The sequence below is a fragment of the Podarcis raffonei genome, chromosome 5, assembly GCF_027172205.1.
Source record: "Podarcis raffonei isolate rPodRaf1 chromosome 5, rPodRaf1.pri, whole genome shotgun sequence".
In the NCBI taxonomy this organism is placed as follows: Eukaryota; Metazoa; Chordata; class Lepidosauria; order Squamata; family Lacertidae; genus Podarcis; species Podarcis raffonei.
In genome coordinates, this window is record NC_070606.1 from 2,247,335 (window position 1) to 2,260,141 (window position 12,807).

Genomic DNA, 12,807 nt, shown 5'->3' on the forward strand with positions numbered 1-12,807 from the left:
CAACTCTAAGGCCAGGTCCTAAGCACCAATGAATCCCATCCTACTCCCACATTTTATACGTACACACTGCCTGTGACTGCCCCTCTTAGCTCTGCCCCACCTCCAATAACAGTTATAGCTTGAAAGGGCTGCATCTGGCACATGAAGTCCTGGGCTTGTTCACGCTTAGCAGGGTCCCACCAGATTATAGTCAGTAAACACAAAGTGGGGAGAGAAGGTGTGTGCCTTTAACTGCTCAAGGGAAAACATCTGGAGCCATGATATGCCATAGTTCCCTGGATGTATGGATGTATGAATCCAGGGTCTATAGAAATAAATGATTGTAGGCTATTCCCCATTTGTGCATTCCGAGTCATTGTGTGGGTCGACGGAGTGAACGTAAACCCAGCCCAGCCCCCTTCTGGTGGGGCTGCCCCCTGTATAGACAAATGACTATATACAGAGTCTTGCAAAACAGAAATAAGAATAAAATATTGGTGCAGCCTCTCAAATAAACCCACAGAGTTACTAGCTAGCAACAGCAAAATAATTACTAGCCCATCTGTCACAGCCCCACAGCCCCCCAAAAGGGTTGGCCATTTTTGCCACAGCTGCAGCCTGGAAGGAAAATTGTCTGCCTTGTCTTCTGGAAGCATTTGCCAACCACAACATGTGATGGGTTGTATGCAAATTGGTACTAGCAGTCATGTCGAGCTCTAATTAATGGTCCTGAAAATTACAACACAAATAGGAAAACCCGTTTTTAATTATACTAATTTTCTTTTTATAAGTGGTGGGAAACAATAGATCAAAACAACTACAACTTTGCAATTAGAAAATTATCAGTGACAGTTAAAATGAATTCCTCTCATTATGCCTGACTTAAGAAGGACTTTAGGCACATCTTTTTACACTTCAGAGAGGTCCAAACCAGGCCTACCTAAACCACTCCTACTACTACCCGAGATCAGTGTTTCCCAAACTGTGGCTTGCGACCCACAAACAAACACCAAATAATAACTACTTTTAATCCTTAACTGAAATGATGAATACCTCTTCCAACTTCTTGTTTTCTTGGCATATTCTTAATGTTGTGTTGATACTTATAACTGAATGTCAGAATACCACTCCCACTCCAAGTGACCTTGAGTGGTTTATCCTCAGGGAGGGGTCAAGGAAAGGCAAGTGAGGTTTTCTAGCCCTGTACCAAAAGGCCAGGTGATATATGCTTTATAATCCAGGCACTGCCCTCAGACCACTCTTCTTTTTCTTCTTCACCGCACCACAGTGGGCTTTGCTAGTTGCCCTTTGGAGGCCCAGTAGGAATTTGGTGGGGAAGCAGGAAGTCCCTGATTGGCCTTTGGAGATCTTACTTTTTGTGTACTTCATGCTGCTGGAAAATACTAATTGGGTTTGCAGCAGCATATACATTAATCTAGGCAGATGAGAGAAAATTTTAAAAACTGGTTGTTAAAAAATAGAAAAACACCTGAGGCATGACTAGGTTAAGGGCACTCTTCAGTCACTTTCTGCTACCTTTGGCTTTGTGGTCCTCCGGGGTGCCCTTTAGGGTTGGCATGCACACTTTGGCAAACGTTGGACAGCAGGGAGGGAGCATTTACTTCCAGTTCTTTGCTGTGTTTACAGGTGTAAATCCACCAAGGAGAAAGAAAGGACCTGACTCTACCTGATTCTTCCTTGCTATACGGACCACTTGCCCTGATGATTTGGTTTAATTGGTTTTTGCAGATCTTCTCATTTTATTATATTACATTTAATAAAATAGAACCAATTTAACACTTAACTTGCCTCTCAAGCTCTTTCAGAGTCTGATGGCAAAGGCTTGAGTCTCACAATTTAACACTGGGGAGCTGCTCTCTGGCGGAAGAACTGTTGACCGTTTACTGCAAGGTGTGGACAGAGAGTTGTTTCAAGCAGCTATTACTATTTGTGTCTGATGCATGTAGGATTAGTTAATAGATAAGCCAAGAGTGATTTGAAATTTGCTTAGTCAAAATAATAAATACTATCTTTATCAATAATGATCTGAGCCTATGCCTGACAATCACCAACCCCTGCATAAATGTACTAGTTGCAAAATAGAAGCTCAGTGATCCCACTGACACCTGCCTACACACACACACAGTTTGTATAACCATATGTTTTTAGAGTAATTTTTGTAGCTTATGAAGCAATATCCTGCAATCAGATGCCTGGTTTTCTTACATTCCCATAAACAAAACTGTGAATAACTTTGTAAGTGCTACAATTGTGTAAACTTTTGCTTGGATGTCTCAAGCAATGGTTGCAAAACAGGCAGTATTGAAATTAAACTGTACAAAACTTTTGGCTACCGGAGGTCTAAAGTCCAAAATTCATGTGCCAGTAAGACAAGAAGTCACCACACCAAAAAGTCTGGTAACCACTGCCCTAGACAGCTCTTATAGTCCAGGGTCCAGGGCTGGTTTCTCCTCCACTCTCACCCAAAAAGGTTGACCTGCTTTTCTCTCCTCCAAAACGCACAGCCCTCTCCCGCTTGCTCTCACTTTCAGAATCTCTTAGATGTCTTTAACTCCACCATTCACTAGTGGAGAACTGTGTTAGAAAACAAACCCCAGCCTGTAAGCATGTGCCTATGAAATGCCTTAACCCATAAACACAGTTTAAGTAATTTATCTTCAGTACATACATTGTTATGCTATATGGGAACAAAAGAAATAAAAACTCCAATGCTGGGTTACATTTACTGCGAAGGCCATGGAAAAAGAGAGCAAAATAGAGTTCTACCCCATCCTTTCCGTCCTCCATGTACTTGTTAAAAATCAATGATTCAAACACACTTGCGATTTGGCACTACACCCAGTGCTTCTAAGGGAAGGGTTTTTGCTTACCTGTTTCTGGCAAACACTACAAAGTGCCCTCATATACTCATATACTTTTTGGCCATTTCCAAGAAGAAATTGCCCCAGGGTATTCCACACACCACGTGAGAAAGCACTTAATGATACATGGTAAGACCATCTTGTGCAATAGCACAAAGAAACCAAAATTCTGGCAGCATTTCCCCCCTTGGGCTGATTGTGTGGGGAGAGGAGGCAGTTTCAGGGCATCATTACAGATAATGAGCTGAGGTTAAACAAGTTAAAATGGGACATTGAAAAGGGACAAGAGAAAGTCTGGAAATCCAAATAACCCAACAGATTAAAGCACAGTCCTAAGGGGGCATATTAATATAGCTTCTTCAGTGCAAGTTTTCACTCCTGCAATCTGACCCAAACACATGGTGCCCAACAGATAATGAGGGACTCCCATCAGCCATAAGGAGCAGGGCTAATTTTCAGGAATGATAAGAGTTGTAATCTAAAACATAAGGAGGATACTGGGTTGGGAGTGGCTGCCCTATACTGATTTTAACATGCAAAATTATCCCCATTGAGTTTCTGAAGCACGTCTGGGGAAAATACTGGGCTAGATGAAGGTAAACAATCAGAATCTTAATCGAGGCAAGACAGATATTCTGTGCAGAGGGAAACCAATTGCTCTATTCAACTTCTTTTAGATGGGGTTGTGCTCCCCCCGAAGGACCAAGTTTGAGCTTGTATGACCTCTTGGATCTGGTGCAAACAGAGAAGTCCAAGTGGCAGCAGCAGCAGGAGATAATTTTAATCTGCATGGCTGGTATGGCTGCTGGAATCCCTGTCTAGGGAGAAGAAACCTTGCGACAGTCGGCAATGTACTGTGGTACCTTGGTTCTCAAACTTAATCTGTTCCGGAAGTCCGTTCCAAAACCAAAGCGTTCTAAAACCAAGACGTGCTTTCCTATAGAAAGTAATGCAAAATGGACCGATCCGTTCCAGACTTTTAAAAACAACCCCTAAAATAGCAATTTAACATGAATTTTACTATCTAATGAGACCATTGATCCATAAAATGAAAGCAATAAACAATGTACTGCAGTCACACAATCAATCAATCAAGCTCAACTGGGTTCCACAGAGTCACATAAACAAAACAAAAAAGCCGCAGAAGCAAAAACGCAATATAATAGCAAAAACAGATAGACCTCAGCATAACACTCAAAACAGAAGTGTGGCACTCAAAACGGAGCACGTTCAGCTTCTGAAAAAAGTTCCCAAACCAGAACAGTTACTTCCAGGTTTGCAGTGTTTGGGTTCCAAGTTGTTTGAGTACCAAGGCATTTGAGAACCGAGGTACCACTGTATTAGTGAATTCTTGGTGCTGCTTCTGAAGACAGTTCAAAAACCAACTGGTTCAAAATGTGCCCACCCAGCTATTGGTTGGGGCCAGGCAATTAGAACACATTACACATATTATTGTGTCAGGTACACTGGTTGCCAGTGTGTTCTGGGCCCAATTCAAAGTGTTGGGGCTGACTTTTAAAGCTCTAAATTGTTTGGGATGAGTTTACCTTAAGGGTCACATGCACCTGTATCAACCTGCCATCCCATACTTTAAGATCCGTTCTGGGGGAACCTATGGAAATGCCAGATGTAGCACCAATGAGTTTGGTGAACACATGGAACGCGCTCTTTCCAGGAAGTGTCTGCTCAATTATGGAACTCGTTTCCGAATGGGATCAGGCAAGCCCCATCCCTTGTTAATGTTAAATGGGCCTTACAGGTTTTATCATTATGGCCTTCGGGTGCTACTCTAGAATACTGGTTGACTTTAGGTGAATTACTTCTTTATCTGGAATGATGCCTATATACTTCTTTTGGATAAAACTGGGCATTTTAAGTGTTTTGAATGGTTTTATTGTTGTATTTTAAGCATATGTATTTGTATATTACTGTAAACAGCTTTGGTAGGCAATTTTGCCTAAAAAGAGGTCTAAAAGCCTATAAAATAGTTAAATAAAATAATCTGAAATACTACCAAACAGTTAAACACAGACCTTACTGGTTGTAGCATGAGCAAAGCAGTGCACTACATGGTGCTTTAGTCTTCACACACATCATTTAAATGCATGTGCACTTGAGTCAAGTGCCAGACATGCACACAATGGTAGGAACTCACACTAATCATTTTAAAGTGATCTCCTAAAAAGCAAAATAGAGTAAACATTGGACACTGATTTACCAAGTGCTGGAAAAGTTGAGGTTCTTCATATTAGGTGTGCTCAGCCTATGCAGAATAATCTCCAGAGCTCATTGCTAGCAAGTGGGACTATCTGGAGTAGAAAATGCACCTGAAAACACCATGCGACCAGTTCAGAGCAGCCTGTGTCCTGTCAGTAAAGTATTTGGGAAACACAAAGCCCAACATGCATCTTTCTGTCGATTGTGAAATATGTATCACATGACAGTCAAAGAACCAATCCGTGGAAGGAGGAAGGAAGAACAAGTGTCCATGGCATTTGTGAGGAAAGTCCATTGTTCTAAATAAAAGCTACAAATACAACAACAACAAAAGAAAGGCGCCTCCCACCCCAATGATACCAGTACTGGAGGAACACTCACGCAGGTGGGCTGGGAGCCTGATGGCATCTTCCTCCATCCTGATCGCTCGAGGCACTGGGACATGTAATGGTGATGACGAGGAAGTATAAGTTGGTACAGGACTCACTGGAGGGGTGTATGAAATCCTTTCCTGCTGTGATGGATAGGAAAGAACAAATAGAATAATGTGAAATTGGGGGCAAAAGATGATGAATTAAAATAAGACATCTTTGAAGAAAGGAACTCTATGGCAGGGAACTGCAGTCAGATAATAAAATTTTAAGTCTATGAATATTGTTGTATGTATGTATGTATGTATGTATGTATGTATTATTTCTATGCCATCCTTCATCCAAGGATCACAGAGCAGTTTACAATATAAAAACATAACATAGTAACAAACAATAATAACACCCCTCTCCACACATGCACAGTTTAAAAGGCCACAGGTGATTTATTTAGCCAAAGGCCTCAGCGCATAGGAATGTTTCTGCCTGGCATCTAAAGATACACAGTGGGGATTCGTTCCAGAGGCCCCACCGCAACCCAAAAATGACACACGTTGAAGCGTGTGTCTGCGCACGCACGGCACGATTTAGCGCTTCTGCGCATGCACAAGCGGCGAACCCAGAAGTAACCTGTTCTGGCAGTTCCGGGTTTGCTGCGGACGTTTTCTAAAAAATTGGTGGCCCTCAAAATAATAACCTGGTAATGTTGTAAATGGATGCCTTCGTGTAAATCTGAAGAGACTTGCATGTCAGGCCTCTTAAGGCTATTTGTAAGTGTATCAGTGCACATAGCTGGACATAGGATATAACATAAAAGTAACACATGTTGCATTTTGTTACTCAATTACTTGTGGCATTCTAGCATTTTGGGAGAAACATTTTCTCAATAGTGGTCTATGCTTTACACTTAACACTTGGCCTTTCTATGGGATTTTATTATTATAGGCTCTGGTCTTGCACTCTAGGTAGTTGCTCACTTGCGCTTAAAGGCAGAAACCTACTTGCACCTTGGATACACTTGTACAATTCAAACTGAGTCCAATTAAAATTTATATAGACCCATGGTTCTCAATGTTTCAAACCAATCTGTGAAAACGCATTCTAAAAAGGGCACTTGTCCAAATTAGTCAATTTAACTCTATAAGGGATCATTCCTGCTAAATCAAAGTATATACACCTTCATGTATCTGCTGTTTCATGGATCCTGAAGCTTCTTCTTGGTAAAATGAGTTAGGGAAAGTAGGCAGAGTGCCATGTGGAACAAAGAAATGTGGTCGTAAATTGATCTAATCTAAATATTGGACTGGGCCATAGCCTGATCTATTAGAAGGCATGTAGTGCATGAGAATCCTCCGTTGGGCTGTATGCAATAAGACACTATAAGACATTATACGTTAAACATAAAAACAATTACACACAAAAATCCCCCCCTTGGTGGAAATAACACACTATCAGACACATGTCAGCATTCCTACATAATAACGCATAATACACACAACATACAAATAATTCCACACCAGTTGGATATCTTGAGGCAATCATGTGATTTTGAGACAATTCTTGCTGCTTTTACATATCTCTTCAATCCCAGGGCACAAAGTCTTGAGGTCAAAAAGAGAGAAAATGTAACAATTCAACCTGCGCCTTTTGTCAGCCCTTTACTGACACAACATGATTCCAAAAAATACTTGGTTTGCTTAGGTTAATTTCAGACATAATGTAAAAGAAAACTGATTAAATAAATGAAAACAGATTGCTTGTTATTTAAGAGAAGTGTTCAAGCCACAAAGAAATAGAGGGATGTCAAGTAATATAGCAGGGATTCAAACCAGTTTAGCAGAACAGAAGGAAAGTGACTGTAAGGAAAGAAAGACGAAAAGAAATACAAGTGCAATTACTTTTCTGAGAACTTTGGATATAGAATATTTAAATTACTCTTTGTATCCCCTCACTTTTTTTGTGCTGTGGGAGAAAAGAAGGCACAAGCACTTTGTTAATGGGGTTGATTCTTCTTAGGGGTTCACGTATCCTGTTGAAAGGGGAAATTATTTCCTGTGAAAATTTCTGTCAGGAATGCTGTTCCCAAAATGCATAGGCATATACACACAAAACAAAATCTATTACCTACAGGACCGCTTCTCCTGGTATGTCCCACAGAGGAACCTACGGTCTTCAAACAAAAACATCTTAAAGGTCCCAGGCCACAGGGAGGTTAGGCTGGCCTGAACCAGAGCCAGGGCTTTTTCGGCTGTGGCCCCGATCTGGTGGAACGCTCTGTCACAAGAGACTAGGGCCCTGCAGAAGAGGAGGTTAAGGGGTGATATGATAGCCATGTTCAAATATATAAAAGGATGTCACATAGAGGAGGGAGAAAGGTTGTTTTCTGCTGCTCCAGAGAAGCGGACACGGAGCAATGGATCCAAACTACAAGAAAGAAGATTCCACCTAAACATTAGGAAGAACTTCCTGACAGTAAGAGCTGTTTGACAGTGGAATTTGCTGCCAAGGAGTGTGGTGGAGTCTCCTTCTTTGGAGGTCTTTAAGTAAAGGCCTGACAACCATATGTCAGGAGTGCTCTGGTGGTGTTTCCTGCTTGGCAGGGGGTTGGACTCGATGGCCCTTGTGGTCTCTTCCAACTCTATGGTTCTATGATTCTATGACATCTTTCCGCAGGACCTGCAAGACAGAGCTGTTCCGTCTGGCCTTTGGCCAAGGCACAGCCTGACCCCCTCCTTTGGCAATCTTCACAGAACTCTAGCCCAATGGTTGCCATCAATTTGCTTTGAATTAATTTTATAATGAAATGATTTTAGAATGTTGTATTATTTTATTGTTGTTAGCCGCCCTGAGTCCGGCCTCGGCTGGGGAGGGCGGGATATAAATAAAAAAATATTATTATTATTATTATTATTATTATTATTATTAAATTCCATTTTAAAAAACTACTCTAGAGACAAACTCAGTGTGGGAGTACTCTTGATATTTACCTGTGGAGAGAATTTTGCATGTGAGATTTGAAACTTGGCAACCTCTTAACTCTTGATGGTCCAGTACTTAACCCTTTTATTTCTCTAAAGCAGCCACTGGAGCAAAGGTTTAGGGCAATCTACATTTTACGCAAGGCACACACAAAGGGGTACTTCTCACTGCAGTGCCCTCAATGGTTCCAAGTTTTACATTAAGAAATTTGAATAAAGTTTCATGTGCAGAGCATAGCTTTGTCACCTCTTGGTTTAAACCTCCTTTTTCTTCTCTCTCTCTCTCTCTCTAAAGCTGACATAGCCTCTGTACATGTACAGAGGTAATGATTCAGCAAATCTATTATACCATTTAACGAGGGTGAAAGAGGAGAGCGCAAAATATGGTCTGAAGCTCAACATCAAAAAAACAAAGATCGTGGCCACTGGTCCCATCACCTCCTGGCAAATAGAAGGGGAAGAAATGGAGGCAGTGAGAGATTTTACTTTCTTTAGCAAATATTGCCCCCCTTTTGCCCCCCCGTAGCTCAAGACCACCCCTCAGATACATCATACCTACATCACAGAAGAGGCGGTCTACAGCAGAAAACCTGTCTGGCAAGTTACCTGAGAATGAGAACTGATTGCATTATTTGGGCAGTATGGCAATTCCTTTGTAATGGTAAATACTCAGTTCCTGAGTCCAGGTCACAGGCTCATCCTATTCATATCTTAAATGTGCCCTTAAGACAGGATTTGTGAAAGAGACAATGGGGAGATTTCCCATTTCCTTTGACCTTGCAGAGAAATATTTGAGGTCATTTTGGGAGAGAGAAAATGGTTTCAGGACTTTTCTGAGGGTTTCAGACATGTGGTTTACATATTTGTATGTGTTTGCTTGGTACATTTATGAACATCTATTTTATATATATAAGATCTTAAAATTGAACTCAGTGGGGCTTATGCATGTTTAGATTCCACTTAGACCTCTGAGTGGGAAAGCAGACACAACTTGACTAGTAAATCACACTACTCCTAAAAAAGTTGAAAATACGGCAAAATATTATAAGACTCTTAGTGGACAACTGACACCAGTGCTATGGGAAGTTATTTTGGGAATAACATTCTGAAGGAAGGGAAAATTCTGAATACCTGGAAAGAGGCATATATTACTTTGATCCCTAAGAAAGACACTGATTGCTTGAATGTAAAGAATTACAGACCCATTTCATTATTGAACAAAGATTATAAGCTATTTGCAGACATCTTAGCCAATAGACTAAAAAGTATTTTAAATGAGCTAATTTATAAAGATCAAGCAGGTTTTCTTCCTCGTCGACAATTGAAAGATAATGTTAGGAATATATTGCATATAATTGAATATTTGGAGACCAGGAATGACAAACAAGCGGCACTAATGTTTATTAATGCTGGAAAAGCTTTTGATAATATTTCTCGGCTTTTTATGAAAGAAAATTTGAAAATGATGGGAGTGGGGGAGATATTTTTGAGAGGTATAGAAGCTATATATTCATAGCAAAAAGCGAAATTGATAGTAAACAATACCTTGACTGATAATTTTGTTATAACTAAAGGTACTAGACAGGGGTGCCCATTGTTATTTATTACGGTCCTGGGGGTATTAAATAAGAATTTGAGAAAATTGCCAGAAGTCAGAGGTATCAAGATTGGATTCAAAAAGTATAAATTTAAAGCCTTTGCGGATGATTTGGAAAAGTATAAATTTAAAGCCTTTGCGGATGATTTGGTCTAACATTAGAAGATCCACAATCTAGCGTACAAGAAACATTGGTAAAAATTGAGGAATTTGGGCAAGTAGCAGGATTTAAACTCAATAAAAGTAAAACCAAAACATTAGTGAAGAATATGGTTAAGAAACAGACAGATGAATTGCAACGTAGATTGGAAATCATGGTGGTAAAAAAAGTGAAATATCTTGGAATTTGGTTAACATCAAAAAATACCAATTTGTTTAATGATAATTATGAATCTACATGGAAGGCAAATAAGAAGGATTTAGAAACAAGGAATAGATTAAAGTTGTCATTTTCTGGAAGAATATCAGTGGTAAAAATGAATGTACTACCCAAGATGTTATTTCTATTTCAAACAATTCCAGTGATCAAAGGGACAGGACAATTCAAAGAGTGGCAAAAAGTATTATCAAGATTCACCTAGCAGGGGAAAAGACCTAGGATAAAACATAAATTGTTAATAGATAAAAAAGAAAGAGGTGGATTCGCCATGCCAGACTTTAAACTCTATTATGAGGTGTCCTGTCTGTGTTGGTTAAAGGAATGGATAACGTTGGAAAATACAGGACTTTTGGATCTGGAAGGTTATGATAACAGATTTGGGGGGCATTTTTATCTTTGGTATGCCAAAGTGAAAGTGCATAAAGGTTTACTGAATCATGTGATTAGAAGGTCAATTTATGAAGTGTGGGAAAGAAATAAAAACTTACTGGAAAGGAAAACACCAAGGTGGATTTCACCCATTGAGGTATTGACGGTCAAAAAATTAAATATGGAGGGAATGTGGGCCACATATGAAGAGATGGAAACCGAGAAAGGTTTAAAACTTAAACCATTTGATCAAATTGAAGATCTTCTTACAGGATGGTTGCAATATCATCAAGTTAATGATATCATCAAGTTAATGATATGTTCAACGTGGATAAAAGGAAGGTTGGTTTTGAGAATAAAAAAATCAAGATTTCAAATTGACTTGTTGGAAAGCAGAAATAAATTATTATCTAAGATGTATAATTTGCTGTTAGAATGGTTTACAAAAGATGAGGAAGTAAAAGAAGTGATGATAAAATGGGCATTAGACTTGGGGCATAATACTGAGTTTGATTCTTGGATAAAACTGTGGAATGAAGATTTGAAATTTACAGCATGTACGGAATTAAAAGAAAATGTATATATAAGAAGATGATGTATAGATGGCATTTGACACCAGTAAAGTTAGCTAAAATCTATAGAATGAGAGATAAAAATGCTGGAAATGCAAAGAATCAGACGGGGACTTTTATCATATGTGGTAGACATGTGATAAAGTAAAAACATTTTGGGAATTGATCTATAATGAACTAAAAAAGATGTTTAGATATACCTTTCCCAAAAAACTGGAAGGATTTTTTGCTAGGTTTGATGGGAGAGGAAATTGTGAAGATAGATAAAAGACTATTTGTTGCAGTAATCCAACCTAGAGGTTACAGAAGCATAGATGACAGATTATGCTATCCTCGGGCAGATGGGCCACCAGCTGAAGTTGACGGAAAGCAAGGCCACCTGAGAATAGAATAAAAATCATTACAATGTGCCTCCACAGTTTTAAGCAAAGCAAAAATCAATAGCACTGAAAATTATAAATTCATCTAATTGGCTAAGGCCACAAATATTATAGACAGTCACTTGAGCAGACATGCATAGGATTGCATTTTAAGTGATTAATTGGTGGGGATCAACTTTAATTGATGCTAAGGCAGACTGTTAATAATACAAGTTAAAATTCAGGGAGAGAGAGTCATATTGGTTGGTATTTACGCACCTAATGACAAAAAGGCAATCTTCTTTAAAGAGTTAGAAACAGAACTACTTGAATTTGCAGATCAAAAGATTATCTTAATGGGAGATTTAAATGGAGTTCCATCTTTAGATAAAGACAGATCAGCCAGGAAAAAAGAGACAAAAGAAGGTAAACTACCAAAGACCTTTTTTGATATGGCTCAAAATTTAAATCTGATAGATATATGGAGAATAAGACATATGTTTAATAAAGAGTTCACTTATTATAGCCATGTACATGACAACAGACTCTTTGTGGATCTCTAAAGAATTGGAAATAGGAGTCAAAAAAATTGAAATTAATCCCAGAACCTTTTCAGATCATAATTCCTTGATAATGGAATTACAAAAAGAAAGCCAAATTTCATTTAGATGGAGATGAAATGATTATTTATTAGAAGACCAAAAGTTTATGGAAAAAACAAAAAAGGCTTTGACAGATTATTTTCAAATCAACAGTCAAGGACAGACAAAATTACAGACGGTCTGGGACGCAAGTAAGGCGGTAATGAGAGGACTCTTTATACAACAAAATTCATATAAAAGGAAATTGAAAGAGAAAAAGAAAAAGGGGATCATAGATGAGATTACAGAAAAGGAGAAACAACTGTCAAACAAAGCAAACAAAGAGGCAGTGAAACAGGCAATTAAAACTCTACAAACACAATATTCAAAGATAGTCAATGAGGAAATTAGCTGGAAAATAAAAAGAGTGAAACAAAAATACTTTGAGCATGCAAACAAACCAGGAAAACTGTTAGCTTGGCAGTTAAAAAAGAGTGAACAGAGGAACTCCATAAATAAAATCAAT

General features: G+C 39.0%; 1 protein-coding gene across 3 annotated transcripts in view; it reads right to left on the reverse strand.

The window, feature by feature from the left end:
- ETV6 (ETS variant transcription factor 6) overlaps positions 1-12,807 on the reverse strand; it is a 149,596-nt gene that overhangs the window by 77,880 nt on the left and 58,909 nt on the right. For 2 of the 3 annotated variants that reach the window (XM_053387545.1, XM_053387547.1), the window contains exon 2: positions 5,460-5,592. In XM_053387545.1, the coding sequence (XP_053243520.1) occupies positions 5,460-5,592 (133 nt within the window). The remainder of the gene's footprint in view (positions 1-5,459; positions 5,593-12,807) is intronic. The other variant, XM_053387546.1, reaches the window with a different exon arrangement.